Here is a 24884-nt window from a genome sequence, read left to right as displayed (position 1 = left end):
CACAGTCGCCGCGTCCCGCCGGGATGGACAGGCAGCCCGGAGTTGGCCCGGGGCCGGACAGCTCGACGAGCTTCGCCGACGATGTGCTGCGCGTCTTCGGGGCCAACCACAGCCTGTCGGCGGGGCAGCTCTCGGCGCTGCTGCAGCGCCTGGGCGCCGCGCCCTCCCTGGGCTCGGCGCTGCCGCTCGCCCACCTGCACCACAACCAGGTACCGGCACCGCCACCGCGGCCGCGGCCGGGCTGGAAACGTCCCGGAGCCAGCGCGCCGGGCCGGCTGGGCAGCTCCGTAGTGTCTAAGTCTCGCCGCCCTCGTGTTTCCTCACGGTGAAGCCGGGAGGGTAAGAGGGAGGGAAGGCGGGAAGGAGCAGAGATGTCTGCTGGGTTCTGGGCTCGGTTGCGGGCAGAGGTGCCGGCGCGCCGGCGAGGGCAGCGGGAGAAGCTGCCGTGCCTCAGGGAGCTGCTGCCGCTCGGGCTGCCCCGGGACTGGCGCTCCCTCCTCGTAGCTGGGCTCTCAGACTTTCTGTTTTCGCGGTTAAATAGCATCTGTCCAACAGCACGGAGTGTGTGAGAACAGCTAGTGTTTCCCTCCGAGAGCTGAATAAGCAAATCTTCAGGAGCTGTTGAAATACGGTTGTCATGAGGCAGCAAAAACTCGATTATACAAACAGGTCTGCTTGTGTAAAGAAACTTTTTCAGACATTTTCGCATCTTTTATCTAAGTTGAGTGCCAAGTGTACACCTGTCGATTAATCTACCAAAAGCTTTTTAAACTGATATTTAATTTACTGTCTGGATATCACTGGAATATTACTTCTCTTTAAAATATTTGTGCTCTGTTTAATGTCACCATCAGAAACTCAGATCTGTCTGGTACTTTAAAATCTGTGTAATTTCACTTACCTGGACCATCCTGGACTGAATTTGTTTCCTTGAAGGGAAATTTTGAGTTTTCCATATGCTCAGAAGTCAGAGGCACAAAGTCACAAAAATGAAAGGAAAGCCAAATGACTGTTTTCTCTGGTTTGATTCCATTCCTTAAGAAACAGATGAGGGATGGCTCTAGGGACCTTGAGAATTGTTTTTTAACGTTTAGTTAAAAGCTCTTCTGCTTTATCTGTGAAGGAGACAAACCTCGAATCAGCTCTCTTTGTTTTAGAAAGGTTTAATTGGGACTTAACTGCCCTGAAGTCAATGTAGTATTCAGTATAAGCACAGCAATGTTTGCAGGAGTTGCTGCTTTCAAATCTCACAACCTGGTCACTGTTCCAACTCAGTGTGTTACAAATATAAACATTCTCAGCCACACATGCTAAGTACAAGTTAGCAGTGTTGAGTATGCTTATGAAAAGCAGCTTTCTTTAAAAGTCCATAGAAATGAGTAGATTCTTCAGTCCTTCAGGTTTTCTGTCTGCAAAAGCACGTAGCTCTCGTACACAGGCTACAGAAGGGAAAAAAAAGTAATGCTCTTTCTTATTGCTGTGAATGCGTGTCCCTCGTAAGTAACTTGAAGTTTAACTGAAACAATTCTTTTTACAGGCGTGTTCTAATTATGTTCATGTTGAATTATATCTAGGGTATCGTAGTGAAATGATTTTTGAAATAAAAACCACTTTTTTGCTGAGTTCCTTGCATTCTTTCTTAAAATCAGCCTTATGGCTGCTCCATCAGCTTGAGCCATTAAAGCAAATGCATTTTGATCCCTATGGATGTCAGGTATGTCCATGACTTTGGGCAGGTGGCACATGCAAATGCAGACTCCCACCACTTAAATCCTATTTTTAGACACCATGAGTCTTTGTGCTTACAAGCTGATAATTCAGCATCTGCCGGTTATGACAGAAGACATGAAGTGGCCTAATACAAGTTTGGGTGTTGGAAGGCATCAGAGGCCTAAGCTCTACTGATTCTCAGCAGAGGAAAGTGAATACCTCTGGAGAGTGATCCAGGTCTTCCTCGAGGCATCTGAATCCATTCAGGCTGCATAAGTGCCTGACTGTAGGAGGGCAGAAGGTTTATCTTAGGCTTCCAGTTCTTAACTTCTGTGTCCAGACCTAGTGGGATGACTCCCAGGCTGTTCTTTGAATCAAGATAACATACCCCTGCTCCTCAGAGAGTCCCTCATCCCAAGCATGAAGGAATTTTTGGTGGAGAGCTGGTTTGTAAGGGACAGGTGATACAGCACTTGGCAGGAAGGAGCAGTCTCTGTAATTTTATCCCAGTATTAGTGTTTAGTTTTAATGTCTCATTCACATTTTTGGTAAGCCTGTTAATCTCATGAGAAGATCCACAAGAAGCTCATCCATTTTCTTAAAGATTGAAAGTCTGGGTGTGTAAGCCAAAAGAAGATTGCTTGCTTGATTGATTTCTGTTTTCTTTTGATACCAGGTTGACTTGAAAAGAAAAGAGAGAATTAAAAAAATTATTAAATTTGTTGGTGATAGTGTTTGTGTGTATACTTGTGTAGGTGTTTGTGGTAACTTGTGTCCTATGATGTCTGTAAAGATGCTAATTTTTTAATGTAGAAGAAAAAAACTGGATTTTTTGAGCATCCTTTTTGAATTTTGGATTTAACTGTCACCAATTTCTTCTGCTTTTGGTTTCATCATGCACTTTTATAATTATTTTTATTTTGTGTTAATATTTTCTTTGCTCTTCAATTTTTCTGTTATCACCTTTTCTTAATATGTAAGCTAAGACTCCTTGTCAGACAAATAAGTGGTAATTGGGCAAGCACAAATACTGAGCAGTGCTGGTTTTTTTCACTTTTTACTGTGGAATTGCCACACATTTTAGTCATATTAATAGGGGTTAAATTAGCAATTGCAGTCTAATAGATGGTTTGTTATTTGCTCTGTATTTTACATTATTAGCAAAATGTAAAAACCTTTAAACCATACTTGATCTTCTATCACTGAATTCATTGCAGTATGGCAGCCATACATGTGTGTGCCAAAGGACTAAATGACATGCTCAAAATTTTTGGTCAAAAAAATGCCTGAAAGGTAAATGGGTATATTGGAAAGAAAGCTTGTTAATGTCAGCTTTTTTAATGCTTTGATGTAATTGGTAGGTACTAAAATCATGCTCCTATTTCCTTCTTTGGCTTTCATAAATCTGTATTTATGCCAGTCTAGATGGTATACCTGAGTACTGTGTTTTAATGTAGTGCATTTTATTTTTTAAACAAAACATTTTGACAAAATTTAATTTATTTTTAAAATTAATATTTGTAATCAGATATAATTACCTTTTATCTCAGGATGAGTTAAAATCAAGTAAGTTTTGTAGCTAGACTAGAACCAGACTAGTATGTTCTTTGATTTGAGGATTTTTGGCGTAGTTTTTCACTGGTTACAACTTGTCCTTTTGAAAGAATGGAGACAAGAGTGACAGAGTTAGGGTCTTCATCCAACGCCATGATCTGATGTTGCCTGGCCAGTGAGATGCTAAATAGGCTTAGCTATTGTACCCATTAAGTGTCTTGTTTCTACAATATTTTCAGTAAATTTCAGTTCTCAGCTCCCAGCCTTGCCCATGTTGTAGGGTGTGTGAAATCCCTAAAGCACACGAGTGCATTTGAGCAGCTCCATCTGAGACTCTTCCTCATGGAGTGCTGCTTATTGAAGGGATGATCGTGTGCATCATCCAGTTTTTACCTGTCCTAAGTGACACAAAGGTGTTACCACATCAGCAGTAGATGCTTTCATTTCTTGCAAGTAAGTTGAGGAAGACAGAGCTGTATGTACCTATTTTGCCTTACACATGCTCAGACTAAGTTAAAAAAATAGGCAGGGAAAATAAGCCTGTAAAATAGGCATTCACTGCATTTATTGTTTGCTTTCCTGCTGTGGACCCACTGCTCAGCCCTAGGATGGGCTGGGCTGCCATTTAATCTGGCAACATCTAGAAATGGCAGTGCAGGATGCTGCTCAGTATTTTAGTGCTTCACATGTGGAATGCTACAGATAAAAGAGGTAGAGCAATGATAAGAACACAGCAGAAGATCACAGAAGAGACTGATGCCTTTAAAAGGTAGTTACTACTGTAGCATTTTTTTGTTAATTTCCCCAGTTAGAGGAATCCCATATTGTTTGATCATTTTTTGGGAGAGGCTTACTAGGGTAAAAGTAAACATCTGTTTGAATAACCTAGTTGATTAATTTTTTCTAAGTCTCAGTATTCTGTAACTGTGTGAAATCTATGATTAAGCTCCTCCCCAGTTTTCATTAAAGCATTTTTAAAGTTACTTTTTAACAGTTCAGGGATGATCAGTTTTGTTATGTATTTTTTGCAATTGTTTACTAAACACTCGGTGACAGTTGCATTACAGGAAATCCTCTCACCTTATCACCGTGATAAGGTCTTGCTGCACAGCAGGGGACAGACACAACAGCAGGTTTGGTGAGTCAGGACATCATTTTCAGTCCCCCGTTCCATGAGGCTAAATTTTCTCTCTGATGAGATGGTCCATCAGTCTTACAAAGTAAATATCTTATGTTTTTACAGCAATGTGGCTGTGTTAATATGTTTACTTATCCTGAAAAGATAAATGCAGAGTTTTGCAGTGTGCAAAACATGCCTTGCTCCAGTCCATGGCTTCCAAAAGATTCAGTCTTTTAATTAATTAATTCTTTAATTGTGTTGGTGAACTCATGCAAGCTTGCTTTTTAGCTGTTGGATGTATGTAGGAGTTTACCGAGAGTATGAGGTGACTTATAACAATGAATCATTTATAAGAATCATTATCCTCTGGGTTTGTCCCTGATCAAAATAATAATAGTAATTAAATACAATGCTGTTTCTCAATTTCACATGGAAGAGCTCTTCTGTGATGGTATTTCTCACCTCCATGTTTGTGTGTAGGCAAGGTAACAATTGTCAGATGTATTAATTTATGCTGTGTCTCATTTAGTTTCTCTCCATTATCTGTTTTCCTACCCACAACAACGTTTGGATTTTTGTGAATTAATACCAATGTATTGGTATTTTAAAATGCTAATAGTCTATTCTGTATCTTAGGAATGAAATAGTTAAGGGTGATTTCTTTCAGAGATAGTTATGGTGCAAATTCTCAGCTCTTACTGGCTCAGTTTTCTAACTGCAAATGTCCAGAAATGGCTCCGTGAGCTGGTAAATAAGCACCATACAGGAACTATTCTGTAGACCACAACTATCCTTCCTTTGTTTTGCTGTGGGCATATTAGCCATATATTTTGTATTATTCCAAAATGCAGAGTTACCAGTAAAATGATTAGACACATAGCCAGTTTAGAAAGCTCCAGTGGTTTTGTGCATTGGCCTGTTAAAGACTGTATCTTCAGTGATGATTTCTTTATTCACTTTATTCACTTTCATGTAGGTTAAAAGGAGCAACATATTTTAAAGCAAAAATCCATCTTCTTTTATAAGCTGTATTTATTTTTTGTGTGATATTTCTTTGACATTAGCATTGACATTGAAAGATGAAATTATATGCACTTTGCTTCTGTATATTTGAGTCTTTAGGATCTCATGGCCTTAACAAAATTTGCACTTAGGTTTAAGTTCAAGCATGTGCCTGAGTACTCTGCTAGACTGGCAGAGTTAAAGAGGAAGGACAGAAATATCCTGGATGTAATTTAGCTGAAATCATTTGAATTGGCCAGCATGTTCTCTTCATCCAAGCAAATCAAAGAGAGTCACATTCTGGTGATGAGTGCATGCCTTTCACCTTTTGGACAGTGACAAAAATATTTATTAACAGGAGCGGAAGCAGTTCTGATGAAATAAATGACTTGTAATCTCTCTGGCTTATCTCTAGGAGTTAATTGCCTTATAAATAATAATGTTGAATTATTGGAGACGTGCTGTGTAATCTGAAGGTTGCAAAAACTGAGAAGAGCAGGGAGTGACCGTTTGTGTTTATTTTGCTAAGGCTTCCAGTGCTCTCTGCTTGCAATCATACTGAGATTTGCTACAGGGAGAGTTATGCTGGAATTGATGTCTCAAATAGAAGAAAACATTTGATTTCTTTGGTCTTGAGACAACCCTGTTATGTGTTTGTTGTGCAGCAATAACTGCACAAAACTATTGTTTACACCCAGAAAAAGAATGCTTTCCCTTATCATTGTAGGAAATAAAGAATGTAAATGAACAGAAGGCGTTAGATGACAGATTTCAGCAGTTTGGAACATTTTGCATAAAAACACTCAATTTTTTTTCTGTAGATGTATCTTTTATGATACTTTGTGGTTTGTATTTTATCTTTTTGATTGAAAATGACAAACAGAGGAACCAGCCTTGCCTTGCCCCTGGCCTGGTTTAGCACTGCCGAGTACATTTATTGTTGACCCATCAGACTCTGTTATGTCCTGCGCTAAAGGCAAAGTGAAGATCCCAAGCAGGAGTTTATCTTGTGGTTTTACAAGACAATGTTTGCCCTTAAGAGTTACTGCTTTAAGAGGAATGAAAAATGTTTGGCTTCAGACCATTTTTAAGGAGTTAATTTGGGGAGATAAGTAAGAAGTGTTGTTGTAAAGTACAAGTGGTCACTTACATGAATAAGCTGTCACTGAATTTACAGTCATTTTCTGGCATACTCTGTTACTGAGATTTTAACTGTATCTAGTCTGCTCTTAAATTTAATTATTTTGTAATTACATAGGATTTTAAGTACTTTGAAGCTATTTTTCCAAATATATTATGAGGTTTAACTGTCTGAGTTCTCAGGGCAAAAGATCTCCAATTGTCTCCTAAATAAGTTTTATTGGTTTGTGATTTATCTAACTTAAAGTATTTTGAATCATTTCTGCTTCACATCAAGCAATCACAGTATTTTCATGCACAAAGTACATTGTGTAGACTTTCCTGAAAATGCATTACAGTACTTCCATGTTGTAGTTCTTGGATTTCTCACTCTATGTCTTTTTTTTTTGGTTTGCATTAATGTGTTAAGTTGTCAAAATCCCTTTTAATTTCAGTGCTTGACTAGTGAAGAAATCTTTTCTTTGCATGGGATACCGAACAACAGTTACATATCAAATTCCAGCTTCTCTACAATATGTCCTGCAGTTTTGCAACAGCTAATTTTTCACCCATGTGACCATCAGGAAAGCTTTGTGGACACATCTAAACCACATTCTTTGCAAGGTTGGTTACTATTACTTGCATTAATGCTGGGACTGTAGTGGGGTTTTCTTAGAGGAACAGTAAGCATTTATCTATAAATAACAGGAGTGTCTTGTTTGGGAAGATATGGTTCCAAAGTGGGAACATAAACTGCTGGTTTTGGTCAGTAGACTATCCAGTCAAAATTGGTATCTCTTGACAGTGATCTATTTAAAATGCTGTAAGAAAGGTGAAAGAGCTGACTAGAAAGTTATGGAATATTTTGCCCACATAAGGAAGAGTGTTTCTGACTTGTTTTGTTTGGATAATGGTTTGTGCCTTGCAACATAAGGACTTGTACTTATAGCTGGTTAATAGAAGAAAAGATGAGTGTACAGAAGGGAAGTTTGTGCAGGTGGTGCACAATGGGAAATTGAACTTGGTGGAATCTGCCTGTATGGAGGCAGGTAGAGTTAGAATTACTTGTGCTACATTGGAGTGGAGTTATTTGCAGGGCGACTGTCAGGTAAGCCAGTGACTGGTTTACTGAGGGAAAATACTCATATTCTTTCCAAATTCTGACTCCTGCTTTCATGTCATCTTCTGTGATGACCCCTCAGGAGGAAGATTGTTACATGGTTAAGTAGCCCTAATCTTCTCCCTTCCTCTTTTTCTCACTCTTATTTCTTTATTTATTGTGCACAGAACTGTACAGTGCAGTAAAAAGCATTGAACAGGGAATATTTATCTGATTAAAGAAATCACTTATTGCACTAAAAAGGATCAGATATAATTCGAGTCAGTATTCCAAATGAACTTACTGTTCCAAGGGAATCAATTGAATTAATGTTAAAAGTTAGGATGTTGGATTAATAGTGCCTAATGTCAGTATTCATAAGAAGAGATACAGAAGTGCTTTTTGTAACTTTTGAAATACTAGTATTAATAACATTCTGATTAATATAGGTGATTATAAAACATAGCTGTGCTTTGTTGTGTCAATGAAAGATTGGAATTCTGATTGAGCAATCACTGAAACCATGGCACCAATTTAGCATGACTGCTCTTGTTTGCTTGTATCATATGTAGACACATATTACCAAGAAGACCATTAGATCTGCATTGAAGAGTAGGATCTATTCTCTTTTCTCTTTTTCTTTTTTTTTTTTTTGGGAGGGGGTGCTGGTTAAATAGGTTGAACATGGAGTCCTTGACCTACAGTTCACCTCCTAAGCTACTTAAACCATCCCTCTTGCTTTTCTTTTATCTGGCCAACTCAGAAGCAATGTCCAGCTCAGAAGCAATGTCCAATAGCCAGATAAGCAAGACAGCCTTCTCCCTGCCCCTCCCTTGGCTGCAGCACAAGAAATCTGCAGGCCCATGGTTATGGCATTTTAAACCACTGTGGCACATGGTGGTCCCTGTTTGAACAGAGATTCCTCGAAAGGCCCAGTGCCCAATGCAGCTGTTGATTTATACACCCCACCCCATCACAAAGTGAATCTGTCAGTAGCATTGAGCCCAGATGATTTCAATTACTGCCCATGGAACAAAGTCCTTCATGCCTGCTTCCAGCTGTGCCTATGTGAATTTTCCCCCCAGGGACCACCACTCTCTTAATAATAAAGTGTATTCCAAAATACTGATGGACAAGACATGCAGAAGAAACCAGTCCAATGAGCTTTAGGAGCAGCTACTCTGAATAAAAAATAAGTGATGTCAAAGCAGAGTAGGAGTTGGAAGGCAACAGATTTTAATGTCCTTTGTCGTGGGATTTGTAAAACTATCTGATCTTTGGGCACACTCAGCTCCTCCCCTTGCTTGCTTCTTTGAAAGATAATAGGGAGGTGTATAGAGAAGTATCAAACAGTTGAAACTGCCCAGTGGCATTCCTCATGTCCAAGACAAACACCTTCTGTGTCCTCTGCCTGACTTCTTCAGAAAGGTATTCATGCACTTACTTCCTCTTCGTCCCTGGACAAGGTTAAGGAAGAGCCTGAGCTGCCTGTTCTTACAAGGAACAGTGCTGGGCAGCAGTGTTCTAAGGAGGGGATCGTACTTGCACTCCTGCAGTTTTATTTTTTGGATTTCTTGTGCCTTTGGGTATCTTGGTTGTCTCTTTATTGGGGTTACAGTTTAAAGACAGAAAGAATAATAGCAGTTAGCAAAAACTGGCTGAGCCATCCATCTCAGGGAAAGAATTAGCACTGCACCTGAGTGCCCTGCTCTGGTACATAAAGTCAGACTACCCAGCTTTCTGAGATGTGTGGACTCATGAAAAGACTAGTGTGGATGGAGTCCTAGTGAATAAAACCATTTTAAGGCACATAATATTGTGAAATACAGTCCTTAATGCAGGAACTTTGCCAACGGTGGTTGTCTTGGAATTTCTTCAGCTCAGTTAAAAACGTACATTTTTGCACAGAATATGGGTAGATGTGCACGCACAAAACTAAAATACTCTTGTACATCTGTAGTAATCCCAAATTTATACAGTGTTTTCTGACTCATGATAACACTGGAAACCCATTTATTATAAATTTGATTTCAAAAATATAGTTACAATCTTAATTGTAAGTTAGTTTAATAAAAATTAATCTATGTAGCTTATGAATCTACCCATATCTAGTTGTTTTTCCCTCTCTCTGTGTGGCTCTCAAAATTGACAAATGAATGTTGTAATTGGCATTGATACATCTGCAAATGCTTTGAATGTTTCTAATGCTTTCTGTTCTTGACATGATATGAAATTCATTTTATAAAAACATTGTGACACTGTATGGAGTAGAGCATCCCAGTTGCAGGTGAGGAATTTAGCTTAGTGTTTGCCAGTTGTGTTCCAGGAAATAATATCAGACCATAGTCTGATCTGTTGGTTTCTGCTATGCAGAGAGGAATTTGTGGTGACTTTCCTACATACATACAAGCTTATAATGATGCAAATTTCTGGATTGTATGAAACTGTTCTCATCTAGGCAACATTGCGTTGGCATTGATTATTTTTTGTGGTTAATTTTTAAAGACAAACTCTCTGTCTGTTTGGATTACTTTGTAATTCTGTGGCATTACTTGGGCCAACCTTGTAGACCTCTTCAGCACAACTTTTAAAGTTTTTCTCTTTGCTCATAGGGGTTAGAGATGTCACTAGGGAAAAAAAGTTCCTTATAGAGGCACAACTTTGTGAGTGCCTACGAGCAGCAACAACCCCACCACACCTCTCCAACGTATAATTCAGGCTCCAGAATAATTATGGTGTGGATTTGTGCAAGTCCTGGCGCCTGAACACTAAATATCTGAGATTATGCTTATGTTGAGGGAAACAAAATTATGCTGAACCCTGCTGCATTTACTGATTCTTAGGAAAGGTTTTTGCCATTGCATACCTAAATCACATATGCTTGTTTTTAAACATAGAACCTCTTTTTTAATGCACTTTCATTTCTCTGTTATAATTATCTGAACTATCAGATATCTCTCACCTCACCTGTTGAAAAACAGTGATGGGCAGCATTTTCAGCCAGCAAAATTTCTTTGAATGACAGGAGGAGGGAGGAGGGTTAGGAACTGAGATATCACCTCAGGGTGATTTGAAGGAGTCATCCTTTATCAGGAAGGATTTTTATATCTGGTACAGCCAAGACAACTGGAGTTGTCATGGAGTTTCTTAGAAGTAAATGTCAATTGGATCTGACTCTGAGACTAGTAAGAAGTTTTGTCTTTTCTCTGTGCTATAGCTGCTTCAACTATTGGCCTAAGCCTTAATTTTTATTCTTCATTGACTGTAGAGAGACCTCATTTACATTACCAGCAGTTAGGCCAGCCCATATATTCTACTAGCATGGTTTCCCTTTTTAATATGGTTGTCCCAGAAAATGTTTTCAGATATTTCCTATCTGCAGGTATGCATCTTAACTACCTATGCATTTTAAGAATTTCATATTTGTGAGTTTTAATTTCAACCAAGGAATGACTCTTTTACTAGTTCTGTGCCAATTTAGCAATTAGAGAAATCACAAGCAGACTGAAGTGGGTGTTATACTAAAATATTTTGTATTTCTCTTTTTTTATCCACAGTTTGGGGATTTGGGCTCCTGGCTGTGTCTATCATTAACTTGGCATCACTTCTGGGATTGATTTTAACTCCTTTCTTAAAGAAGTCATATTTTCCCAAGGTTTTAACTTACTTTGTGGGCTTGGCCATTGGTACTCTCTTTTCTAATGCAATTTTCCAGCTCATTCCAGAGGTAAGCAAGGGGAATAATTATTTGATAATAATAATGATATATATAATTATTATATATTATTATATTATTTGATAATATAATGATACAAATCATTACAGGTTTGCATACTAGTTTCTAAAGATCTATGTCTTGTTGTTCATTGGGAAGGACCAAGGGCTATTCTGCCTCTAAACAAAAAGAGAAATACACTGGATAAACTTGTAGTGAACTTTAATAGGCTACACTGTTAACATATTGTCCAAATTTAAAAAATGTAGTGATATCAGAATCTTTTACAGTTTCTGCTCATGGAAGCCGATGGTTGGTGTAGAGACAGTTTTTGTAACAGAGGGGTATCTGTGTAGTGTGAGGTTTGTTTGTTTTTCTGGAAAAAGACTAAGATTACAGACTAATTTGCATTGCTTTTTTATTCCCTATTAGGCATTTGGGTTTGACCCAAAAGTAGATAACTATGTTGAGAAAGCTGTTGCTGTGTTTGGTGGATTCTACATTCTCTTCTTTGTGGAAAGAATTCTTAAAGTGATACTAAAGCTCTATAACAAGGTAATGAAACCTATCACTAAGTGAATGAGCCTTGCCTTAAAGTACCTGTCATACTTTGTGAGATACTTGCTAGATGGATAAAATGTGGGTTTTTTCCTATTTTATCTGAGGAATTCAGCCTTACTGTGTGTTCTGATATATCTATTTAAAACCCATATGAATAGGGCAAGAAATCTCACTTTTTTGAGGGAGTTACAGGCAGCTCTGGGAATGGAATCCAGATGTGAGTGTGGTCTGCTCTCTTTGGTATATACTCCAGTTGCTCTCCGCAGCCAGGTTGGTGCTGTGGTAGCTGAATGCATCAGAAAAACATGGAAATATATAAGAGGTGGAGAGAATGAAGAGAATGAAGTCTGCCCATGGGTCTCCTCCTTGGGCAGGAGAAATCAATGTGACAAATACACCTTCTTGGTCATCTGCACTGATAGGGCCTGACTCTGGTGTTCAGTAACCTCAGCTCTGTGTTTCCCCAAGCCCTGGTACACAGACCTGCTCAGTGAGCAGTGCAGTTGTCTCCTCTTGCCCAGGGCTCTGCTTTCTACCCCTGTGTCACAGTACTTGTCTTCTGTGTGCTCACTTGAGTGGTGCTGATACTGAAAAGTGTTGCTGATACTGAAAATTATGATGATCAACCATCCCTTGTTTGCAGTAGCTAGAAGTAAAAAAAATGAATTTGTTTTTCTTTAATTATGTAAACAGATGAAGGCTAATGAGCTCTATATGACAAGCAACCATGAATAACCAGCAAAAGGTGATCACTTTTGGTCAGGTTGGCTTGGGAGGTTCTACATAAACAAATAGAAATGAAGAGTCTCCCATGTTGTCTGATTAGCTAACAGTAAGAGATAAGTTAGGAACTTAGGTATGTTTGGAGTTAATTAAAAAAATTAAATGTTCACTGCTGCACATTTCAGCAAACACTTGGTGTGGAAAGCAAGACAACATGAACATCCCCTGATCTCCCACCCATCTTTTCCTTTTTGTCTTTGTTTTCTTACATTGCTATTTTACTTTTGTTTTAATTAGCTACCTACTTGTTTATTTTTCACCTAGACTGGCCACAACTACCTTGAAAATGGAGAAGAGAATCATTCTCAGGATAAGCCTAACTCACCCAAACCACCATCATCTAGCAATGGGGGCACATGTTATGCAAATTCAGCTGTCATAGAGAGCAATGGAAATCTTGGTTTTGACAGCATCAGTGTGATCTCAGCACAGGTATGAAAATTGTGTCTATTTATTTATTTTTTCCCTGCCAATTATATAAGCATGTCTAAGAGAAGAGTTAATAAGAATTTTTTTTACTTTTGTCAAGTTTTATAGACTTACAGCTTATAATTTGGTTGAACCCTATGGAAAAAAATACAAGGGCAAGCTTTGGGGCAAGACTGAAAAAGCTGAATGACACACTCAATTTGTATCCAACCGAAACGGCTATGTTATATCAGTGCTGGAAGGGCTGGACAGAGAGATGTATCTAATCAGATTTGAACTTGTATTTAATCTGGCTATTTTTGGTTTTGTTGTTACTGTTTTGCTTAAAGAACAGTGGTGTGTTTTACTGTTGTGATAATGTTGATCATACAAAATGATCCGTATTTTGTTCCTGAATACATAAAGCTATTAAGTGTGAGAGCCTGGCTCTACCAAATCCACGATTAAAGAGAAAAACTAGTACAGTAACTTTCAGGCTGTATATTGTGAGCACTGCTTGTGGTAACACAGTGTATTTGGATACTGTGGGAATCACAGAGGTGATATGTTGAGACAGAAGCCACTCCTGGTTTAAGCATTATTGTCTTTCAGATTTGTTCTGTGTTTCTTTGTGTTTGTTTTCATACTGCAAATACAACTTCCTTCTGTCTGAGAAGAAAATGGAAGTAGGAAGAGGAAGTTTTGTGCTTCTTTCATCTTTTTCCATGTGTAGAGAGGAGCAGTATTGTGCAAGGAGGACCAGTACTGTTCCTTATTAAAAAAAATAAAAACATATAGTAAAAATCTTTAGATGTCTTAAGGCAGACTTTTTCCATAGGAGAGATTTTTCGTTTGCCATGCATTTTTATTAGCCAGTTAAGTAAGTTGGGAGCAAAGAGGAGCAAGCAGGAGAGCAAGCGAGAAGCAGTCTCTAACAGCTAGGATAAAATCTGGGAGTTCTGCATTGCAGGCTCACAGGGCATTTGATGCACAGGGTTTAAAGTACCAAAATTGTACTTGTCCTTACCCTAGAAATATCGTGAACTGTGTTGTATACTGAACATCTTAAAAACTAGAAGAAACATACTTCATTATTGAAATTACATGGGAACCATGAGAGAACTAGTATTATGAGGGTCCCTAAGTTTTATTTTGTAGATTTATAAAACAAGTAAAAGAAGCCTCCACTCTCTGCAGAGACAGAAACAGTGCAGCCAGCAGGGCTGGAAGTGATCATTCCCCTGTGGCACTGCTAAGGCTGCACCTTGAATCCTGTGGTCAGTTTCGGGTCCCTCACTACAAGAAAGACCTTGAGGTGCAGGAGCGTCTCCAAAGTAGGGCAACAAAGCTGTTGAAAGAGTTGGAGCATGAGCCCTATGAGGAGCAGCTGAGGGAGCTGGGATTGTTTAGCCTGGAGTAAAGGGGCTTGGGGGAGACCTTATCACTCTCTACAACTGTCTGAAAGGAGGTTGTGCCGCTTGGGGCTTGGTGTCTTCTTTCCAGTATTAAGTGACAGGATAAGAGGAAACAGCCTCAAGTTGTGCCAGGGGAGGTTTAGACTGGATATTAGGAAAAAGTTCTTCATGGAAAGGGTTGTGAAGCCCAGGAACAGATTGCCCGGAGAAGTGGTGGAATTGGCATCTCTGGAGGTGTTTAAAAGGTGCTTAGAGGTGTTCCTTAAGGATATGGATTAGTGGTGGACTTGGTTAATTAGGGTAATGGTTGAGGTCCAACCAGTTAGGTTAGAGGTCCAACCTAATGGTTCTGTGATATTGTGTAGCAACAAAAAAGCCATCATTGCTCCTGTCCTCCTCCAGTGAGGTTCCAAGGGCCAGGACAGGGGAGGGCCAGTGTGGCCAAGGTGCTTTGGGGCAGTTAATGACAGGAGGGTAGGGATGCTTTCAACTTTACAAGAATGTATTATTTAAGGCAAAACCATTTGGCATAAGCTAATTTGTACCCAAGAGTATTTTAATGTGTCCTCATAATCAACAGCTTGTTAAAGAGGGCAAATACAGAGTAGTCAGAAATCAAAATGAAGGCTTCAAAGAAGGAATTTGAAGCCTGATTGTGCTAAGGTGTGGTAACTGTTTTCAGCCGTGGGGATCCAGCTATATTATCTCCTTTGATGCCAGAAGAAATTGACTGTCAGAGTAAATGTTTAATTAGTCACCTACTTTCTGTTTTCACTTGCAGCAGTAAGTGCAACCTTGGGAACCTTTGTGCTCTACTCAAAGTTTGTATCTACTATGCATTGAAATATGGCTTGACAACAGAAACTTTGAAAGAAAGTTATTTCAGGGACAAATTGCTGAAACATCTGTGTTCTTGAGTGCACATGGTTAGAGTTGTATAACAAAACTTTACAGTGCCTTTATTTATTGCCTGGTGGGAGGATTCCTTCTTGGTCCTGTGGGCTCCTCCAGAGGACCTGTCTGGTTCATGTCTGAGGGACTCAGACATGCATTGGAAACAGCAATAGTGATCTGAGATATCGTAAAATAGTAATCTGAGATATCGTAAGATGAAATAAGAATGTCTCTGTATAATTTCTTAAGTTTGGGAATGAAGGAGAGGCCATTACTTTTTAAAAAGCCCCCTGTGTTTAGAAGACTATAAATACCAAGGATGTCTTTGGTTTACTATAAACTGTGGAGATATGAATGATGTAGAACTGCACTAATAATTAATAAAAATTAAACCTGATTGATAGTCCAGCTGTGTATTACAGAGGTCCTTAGCTGGCATCTCTTTTAATGTATGCTAAACTACCATGACAAAATGGAAATAGTCCAGAGGAGACAGACATTTCTAATTTTTTGCTTTGGAATCCTCTGTGTTTGTAGGGGATTTTGTCAGTAGCCTACTTTATCTTAAAACATGAAGAATATGTGTTACTTGTTCATCTACTTCTACTGGATACATGATCTAGTAAACTTCAGAATGTAAATCCAGAAAGGCAGTTTCACTGTAATTTATATAAATTAGAGAAGTTGTCAAGACATTCTTTAAAATGGATTACATGAAGTAATTACAATACTTCAGAGTAACACAGTAAATGTAAATAATATAAATGGCAGATAGCCATATATATATATATATATATATATATATATATATATAACAAAGGTGCCTCAGAAACCGAATCCTAGTTTATAAACTACAGTTGTTTCTGCATTTTGGAAGTTTGAATCAATAAAGTAATTTTTAGAAGTAAATCAATACTGGCACCCTAAATTAATTGCAATTACTATAAATTTTCTTTTTGGCGGAAAAAATGGGCGAATTATTTAAAAAGAAAATTTGTGCATTAGATCAAACTCCCTTTCTTCAGTGAAGCTAGAAACATGCACAAGAAAGATGATGTGCTTTAGGCAGAAATCAGAATGATCTACAAAACAATGCTTCCTCCAGTTTGTAGTCTACTTGAAGGGTGGTCACCAGGGAACAGAAAAATTTAGAGAACAGATCTTTACCTCAGGAAGTTGGATGAATTGGTGGAAGAGCTTTGCTAATTGTATTTGGGTTTTCTTATACTCATGTATTTTGGGTGGCTTGCTTTGTTATACTTCTTACTTGAAGTGATGTTCGGCTTGTCTTCATGGATTAAGAGAGAGATCTATTACTTGTAAGTGATCCTATCTCAAACAGAAATAGTACAAGTACAAATTAGTAATCTCAAAAAAATGATTGGCTCTGCTTGTGTTAGAGGAAATGTTGAGAGGAAAAAACTAAAGGTAAGTGTGTAATACAAATCTAAACCCTATGTGTTGGAATAGCAGGGAAACTCCAGACTTTCTGATACCATTGCTCATTTTTGCATCATAAAAGTGTAATTTCAGAACTTCCTGTAGACTGAATAGGGGCTGCTTTGTGGTCGTTTTGGCACTACTCAACCAAGGCTTTATTATCTATGAGTTCCAGGCAGTGCAATAGGCACCTGACTCAGAAATTCCTGACCTGAACTTTTGTCCTGTCCCAGGGCAGCTCTTAAATACAAGAATGTAATCCGATAAGAGGCCTGTGAGCAAATCAAGCAGTGGACCTGATTTTGCAAGGACTTATTGATCATTTTATTTCCTTGCAGTTAAAACATCAGTTTGCCTGGTAGCATTTGCATATGGCAAAACTAAACCAGTTTGCAATGTTGTTTTTAATAACTGAAGAAAATTTATTGGAATACTCTTTGGTCTTTTCCTAAGGAGAAGGAGATGGTCCTCTATATCCTTCTACTTCAAGAAATAGAGATATGTATGGTTCAGGGGAGAGCAGTGGAAATTGCCTGCCTTAACTTAAACAATGCTTTAGACAGTGTCTCTCACAACATCCTCACAGGCAAATTCAGGAAGTGTGGAATGGATGAGTGAACAATGGGGTTTATTGAGAACTGGCAGATCTCAGTGGGTCAGGGTGTCATTGGAGGCCTGTCACTGGTGGTGTCCCCCAGGGCTCAGTACTGGGCCCTTTATTGTTTAACCTATTCATCAAGTACTCGGTGAACTTGCCTCCTGAGCAGTTCACTGATGACACAAATCTGTGAGGACTGGCCATAACCCCTTCAGAAGGGCCTCAACAGGTTGGAGAGATGGGCAGAGCAGAACCTCCTGAAATCCAGCAAAGGCAAATGCAGGGTCCTGCACCTGGGAAGGAATAAACCCGGGTACCAGCACAGGCTGGGGGCTGACCTGCTGGAAGCAGCTCTGCAGAGAAAGACCTGGGTGTCCTGGTGTGTCCATGAGTGTCAATGAGCCAGCAGTGTCCTTTGTGGCCAAGAAGGCCAATGGCATCCTGGGGTGCATTGGGAAGAGCATTGCCAGCTGGTTGAGGGATGTGATCCTGCCCCTCTGCCCAGCCCTGGTGAGGCACATCTGGAGTGCTGTGTCCAGTTCTGGCTCCTCAGCACAAGAGGGACCTGGAGCTCCTGGAGTGGGTCCAGCAGAGGCCATAAGGGCGATGAGGGGGCTGGAGCATCTCCCAGAAGGAAAGGCTGAGGGAGCTGGGTCTGTTCAGCCTCGAGAAGAGACAGAGAAGGAAACCCATCAATGTGTGTGAGTATCTGAAGGGAGGGTGTGAAGGGGATGGAGGCAGGCTCTGCTCAGTGATGTCCAGCAATAGGACAAGAGACAACAGGCAGAAACTGATGCACAGAAAGTTCCACCTGGACATGAGGAAGAACTTCTTTACTGTGCAGGTGACTGAGCACTGGAACAGATTGCTCAGAGAGGCTGTGGAGTCCTCCTCATTAGAGACATCCAAGAACTGCTTGGTTGCAGTCCTGTGCCGTGTGCTTGAGGAGGGTTGTTGGACCAGATGAGCCACTGTGGTCTCTTGCAACCTTAACTAATCTGTGATTCTGTCCTCTGTGTGTCTGTAAGCACACATACATATATATTACTGCTGATATATTCCAGTAAGTAAGCACTAGTTAATGCTATATAAGCAATTTTTTTAATGGGGGAAATACTATAATGCTTGCAAATATTCTCTGTGTGTATAGAAATTCATCAAATCGGTGACCAAGAATTTTTAGGGGAGCTTAGTTTGTGCTCACAGTTAAAATGGCAGTTCCTTCTATGTGTGTTCAAGTTTTTCATCATTTCATGGCACCACATGTATAAATTACTTCCACTTCTGGGGAGAATTAGTGAGATCCCTGGAGGGTATGTGCACTGCAGTTTTATATTAGCCTGTTGATTTCATGCTCTGAGCCTTTAATTGTGCAGTCAAAATTAGCCACCGCTGTTTTTATTAAACATTCACTTTGTAGAAATTAATTTGAGTAGCTGGACTTGACTATCATTGCCCAAAATTAGAAATAAACTTTATGTAATGTCCGAATATGTCTGTACTGTAGACACATTCTACAGTGTAGACACATCATATATATCATGTAGATAGAATTCTGTTACTGTGGTAGCTGAGTATGTCTCTGAGACCATGATGTTGTGCCAGTTGTTTTAAATACAGATGCTACCAGCCACTGAGATCAGATCCTTCTGACTGTACACGCTTATGTAGAGGTGGCAGAGGAGGCTTGGGGCCATCTTTATCTGACAGAGACTCCAGAGAGACATTCAGACCACTGTGACCTGTCTCAGCTGAAGGGCATCCAGGTGCCACTTCGCAGTCAGAAGGGAGATTGAGTTCTGTACGTCACCTTGTTGAAACAGAAAACATTTGGTGCTTCTGCTGTGCCATTTGCTTCTTGGACAAAGCAGTTTGGTCTCTATATGCAGCAGTGCTTGAGTTTATACTTGGCCTTCATTTAAAGAGAGAAGTGTGATTCATTGACTTCTTTATTCAGTGCTTTGTGTAATTGTTTTATTCTATTTTGTGTTTTCAGGAAGGAGCCACCCAAAGCAGCTTATGCAAGTGTCTTAAGGGGCGTCCACTGTCAAAGATTGGGACCATTGCTTGGATGGTGACACTGAGTGATGCCGTACATAATTTCATAGATGGCTTGGCTATTGGGGCTTCTTTCACTTTGTCTCTGCTTCAAGGGCTCAGTACCTCCATAGCCATCTTGTGTGAAGAGTTTCCTCATGAACTGGGTAAGAAACTTCTTGCACATGTTGTTTGCTGTGGAAATCTCTGTTGTAGGTGGTTGTGTTGGCGTAAAGTTGGCAGTGGTTGAAAGAAAGTTTAGACAAATTAATAGAAAAAATATTCATCAAAAAGTTACCAAGCACCAAAACACACATCTGGCACAGGAAGTTCCCAAGTGCAGGTGGGTGGAAGCTGGGAGCATATATTGGACAGGTACTAATTATCCTGTTTATATATGGTGCATACAGTGTTGTGTTAATTAATTTAAAACCCAAAAGTCATCATAGGTAGTGGTGTGTTCCTATGCTCTTAGCTCAGTCTTGCATCACTATTTATTTAGAATATTTCAATTTTCTTAGTATTGAAGGGAAATCCTCATCACCTATTTGAATGGAGAAAAACAACAAGGGTTATAATGTGTATACAAATAATGTATTCAGACTTCTTTTGACATCAGAATAACCACAATGTCATTTTCTGAATATGATTTTCTCTTTTTTTATTCTTTTAGGGGATTTTGTCATCTTGCTTAATGCAGGAATGAGTACTCGGCAGGCTCTGTTTTTCAATTTCCTATCTGCATGTTCTTGTTACATTGGGTTGGCCTTTGGAATATTAGTAGGAAACAACTTTGCTCCTAACATCATCTTTGCTATAGCTGGTGGAATGTTCCTGTACATCTCTCTGGCAGATATGGTGAGATATAATTTCATTTTCAGTTATTTATTTCTCTGCAAAAAAAAAAATGTACTCCACTAAGTGTCTCCAGCAGAATTTAATATTTTCTCCTTCTCATGTCAGTGACTAATAATAATAATAATAATAATAATAATAATAATAATAATAGAATATAATCACTTAAACCCTTAATGGAGGTGCATAGATAATTATTGTTACTGATAGGTAAGGCTTCATAAAGCCTCACCTATCCATAACAAGTTACATTTATTCATGAAACACTAAAGCCTTTCACCTCATCATATGATTATTGTAAAGGGGCTTTAGACAGATACAAGCCTTTCATGAATTTGGCCTGATTTAATCAGAGTAAAAAGGGTATAAAGACTTTGTTTCAGCATTTTAAAGTGTCACATTATTTCACCTCATTATTTTAAAAGGTTTGTTTGTCTATTTAAACCATGTTGTGAAGGAAAAGCAAGAAAAGTAAATAGAATAAAGTTAAATATTAAGTTTTGAGTTGAATGAAAGGTGTTGTGTAACCACAGTGATAATGAAAAACTTGATTTAAATTCTGTCCTGATTTAAACTAAAGAGTGCCAGCCTCATTTTCCTGGTTCAGACAAAAAATTTTGCTCAGCTCTATTCAAATAGTCTGTCTACCATTTATTTTTCAAAGTGTGCTAGAAGATTTAAGGAAAAGAAATTGTGCTAAAATCCAGATCATATTTAGACATTGGATTCACAGGCACTTAGCAATATTCCATAATTTCCTCTTACAATGATGTTTTGTCTCAAAATGAGAGAGATCTTCCAAGAGTTTTAAGTTTTATTATGTTTAAGTCAGTGTTGTAAGCACAGATGCAACGGATGCAAAGGCTTTTACATCTGCCACATGAGAATCCATTTGAGTGCAGAACTGGAAGAGTGAGGCCCAAATCTGAAAAGATTTGAGACCCCAGTTTGGTTCCATGTGCATTTAGGAACTGTCATATATTTATAGTGACTATTTCATTAAATACTGTTATAGTTTAGGTAATAGTATAGGATTTAATATGTTGTTAGAGTTATAAACAATGCAAGTAGTTTATTTCATAAGCTTGCAGTACCTTAATTGCTAATGCTTTTTGTTTAGCTTCACTCATATCATGAATAGTAATGCACTGAACTCTGATGTGTAAAATTTGTGGCATAAATTTATAGTGATTCGAGTTTGTCATTAAATCCATCAAAGTAGGTAACATTCTTTTCTTTGTATCTGTTGTTCTGTTCTTTCTGTTCCTCTCTTTCTGTCTCTCTCCCTGTACTCTCCTCTCTTTCTTTTTATAGGTTTTTGGATTGTATCAGTTACCTATCTGAATTTTTCTTCCCCCTGAAAAGTCTGAAATAGGGTATTGAAGTGCTCTGTACAGAGATCTGGCTTTCTACTTTCTTATGATTTTCACACCCTTCTGGTTTGCTTGTCCAGAAGCAGGTAGGATTAACTGGAATGTCATGCCTTCCTCCTTTTCTTTTTGCTGTTCTTTTTTCTGCCAGTATTGGCATAGTCCAACCTCTGCCAATAGGATTGCTGAGTGGGGAGGCTGTGGGCAGGTGGGAATGTATGCTGAGGTGTGTGCACAAATGAGCCTTGCTGTATGGCATGAAGTTAGTCTGGTTTTGCCCTGTTGTGCAAGAGTGTGACGCAGCTCTGGAGCCATTTCTGGGAAACTTTGGGCTCTTCCCACTAACCTTAGTCTGTTCTTCAAGAATTGCAGTACCTTCAATGGCTGTTTTTGTATTGTGAGATCAAATAAAGATACAGTTTTGAAGTTACCCAGCCTGAAGGCTTCCTGACTAGGGCTGAAATAAACTCTCTTCATTGTATTCTGGTTATACTATTCTCAGCAGAACAGGACAATACTTTAAGGCTTATTTCTCAAAGCCACTGTAGCTGACTTTACCTGCAGCTAACACTTATCCTGAGTTATCCCATGCAGGGAACTTCATACCTGCACTCTTCTGCCATCACCTCCACTGGCTCCAGAGGCAGTATCTTTGTTTCTGCGGTTAGCAGCGGATCAGTCACCCTTTGCTCTTGTGTTCAGCATTAAGATGTATATTATGGAATGAAGAATCCCTTCATGGCACTGTAATGTCTTATTGCATCTGTTACCACCAGTTTCATACCAGTAGTTTTCCTCTTCTTCCTTGCTTGACCTGGCAAGCCCATCAGACCTTCCACATGTGAAAGGTTTCTGATTTCTGAGGGGTTGCCTGTGTTTTCATCTTCACTTCATTTTCCTTTAGATGAAGCAGAAGGATCCTAATCTTCTGTTTCCCAAACAAGGATTTCTCTTTATAGCAGTGAAGGAAGAAACAAAACATTTAGCAATACAAGGGCAGCTGCTCTTAGCAACACGTGGAGACCAGCAATTGGAACCTAGGAGGCTGCTAGAATCAAAAAGGGAAAATTTGCACGAGACACAGCCAGATGAAGCCACAGTAGAGAGGAACAAAACACCGTTTCATCTTACCATCCTTGGTGGAGTGGTTTTTCAGGGTAATGAGGGTGATATTATCCTGTGACTGCCTTCACCCCCTGTTAGTTCTAATATTCAGTCTAAAGTAGCAATGTGGTTCACTTCTTAATGCCTTAAATTAAGCATGCTACCACGAGATGGCAATACTTAGCTAAAAATATCCTATTTTTTCAGTTCCCAGAGATGAACGATATGCTGCGGGAGAAAGTGACGGGACGAAAGACGGATCTGACGTTCTTCCTCATTCAGAATGCTGGTTTGCTCACCGGGTTTACTGCTATCCTGCTGATCACCTTGTATGCAGAAAATATCGAGCTGTGAGGACGGCATCAGGAGTGGAGACATCAAGCAAATTGCAAATGGAAGACACTTGAAATCCATACAGGGACATTCATTTCATCTACTTGGTTTTGAAACAGTGGCAAGGCCCATCCTGTCCCTCTTGCCCCAAATACAGGAAATTCTTCTTTAGGACTTGCAGTTGAACCAAATAGTAGGAGCTGTCAGCTTCTGTGTGATGCCAAAAAAATTATGCTAATATTTTTATTTCTACTTAAAATTATCAGACATATCTGAACTGTCATAGAGGAAGGGTGTTACTTGGCCAGTAGAATTATGCAATACATGCTGCTACATGCAACTCCAGACCAACTGAAAGCTGAGGTCTACAAGGAAGATGTATATTTAAAAGAAAATAATACAGTTTCATATAGTTTTTTAACTGTGATGAAGGCAAGCAGTTTCAAAACTGGTTAATTTTTATGACTTTTGTTGCAGGATTTGTCTGTGTAACATCTTCATTCCCCACCAAAAAAAAAGAAAAAAAAAATCAAACCATTTCAGAGTAGGTACTAATGAAGCTAAGATTTGTAATTACTAATTAACACTGGAAGGAGAGATACCAGTTCCTGCTTTTGATCTTTTCTCTTTATAAATGCACTAGGGAATTGTTGATTTATTTTGAGAACCACTTTTTTTTTTTTAATTAGAGGGAACATGTGTTAAATTTATGACTGTTTATCAACTCCATAATATTTTAGAAACATTGAGTACTTTAAAAATGTTCAAGTTTTGTGTATTCTATGAAAATAATAAATTTTTATACTTAAGTTTCCCATATAACCCCTTTAAAAATCAGTTCTTTAGTCTTACAAAGGAGAATTTAGGAAAAAACCTGCTAAAATCAACATTCCAGTATGCTTTCTTCATAATTTGAATGATTTCTTTGTGTGCAGTTGGATGGAATGAAATGATAATAAAATATACAAATTCTTACCACAATCTGTTGCGTGTGGATTTTCTAAAATCATGCTTACATATATACATATATACATATATATATGTGTTCTTCTGAAATAAACAATTCATCTACTCATTACTAATCTGTTGTAAGATGAGCAGAAGGAAATTAATTTAAAAATACATTTCATTTCAATCACCACTTTGCTTTGAAGGAATTGTTGTTATTCTCCAGTAAGTTACTTTTTTCATTGATTTTTAAGCAAGTTTTACAGCTTCAAAGGACATACTGTTTTTGATGTATTTCCTTGCTGTAGGAAGGTACAAGTATTTTATTTTTAATCCTTTATTAGCATACTTTTTTCCTACCAGGCAAAGTATTTACTTTAGTACTTTATTTGAATCTCATCTGTAATTGCCTTAGGAAAAAATAACTTCTCTAAGTGTCTGGTTAATAAAAGGCAAACTGCACAGGAGTTGTAAATAATACTTTAAAATATCTTGTAAGTATTAAAATGTAAATATAGTAGCCAATGATACTTGCTGTATGGAAAAAACATTCATTATTCATTTTGTGCTAAGTTTTTGTGAAGAAGAGTCCACCGTGTCTTTCCTTTAATTCTCTCTTTGTTGATTTCTTGGATATAAGCTGTTTGTAAATGACAAATGACATTTCTTGTGTGTGACAATGATGTGTTATAGTAACTATGAATGTTCATAGACTTCCTAAAATAATGTGACCATTCCTAGTTCATCAGATTATTTAAATAATATGCCTGAATTGTACTTTTCACCTTTATATCCAAATATTTGCAAAGGAGACTTGAT

The 24884-nt window shown here is 38.7% G+C and overlaps 1 protein-coding gene across 2 annotated transcripts; it reads left to right on the top strand.

Moving 5' to 3' along the window:
* Window positions 1-24098, top strand: SLC39A8 (solute carrier family 39 member 8). Of its 2 annotated transcripts, XR_008484333.1 has the most exons (9): window positions 1-209; window positions 6961-7129; window positions 11162-11331; window positions 11752-11874; window positions 12928-13095; window positions 19415-19622; window positions 20129-20313; window positions 21625-21769; window positions 22992-23074. XR_008484333.1 is itself a non-coding variant. In XM_054295113.1 (8 exons), exons 1-8 carry the CDS (start codon window positions 24-26, stop codon window positions 23136-23138), a joined length of 1356 nt encoding a protein of 451 aa, XP_054151088.1. In that variant the 5' UTR covers window positions 1-23; the 3' UTR covers window positions 23139-24098. The 2 variants fall into 2 exon arrangements, 1 of the variants encoding a protein (XP_054151088.1); XM_054295113.1 differs by lacking the exon at window positions 21625-21769 and having other exon boundaries at window positions 22992-24098.
* The last annotated feature ends 786 nt before the right edge of the window (window positions 24099-24884 follow it).

Source organism: Melozone crissalis, unplaced genomic scaffold, assembly GCF_028551555.1.
Source record: "Melozone crissalis strain CALT ecotype California unplaced genomic scaffold, PUWL_Pcris_2 ptg000006l_1, whole genome shotgun sequence".
Lineage (NCBI taxonomy): Eukaryota > Metazoa > Chordata > Aves > Passeriformes > Passerellidae > Melozone > Melozone crissalis.
Note: the sequence above shows the minus strand (reverse complement) of the source record. Positions and strands in the feature narration are given on the sequence as shown.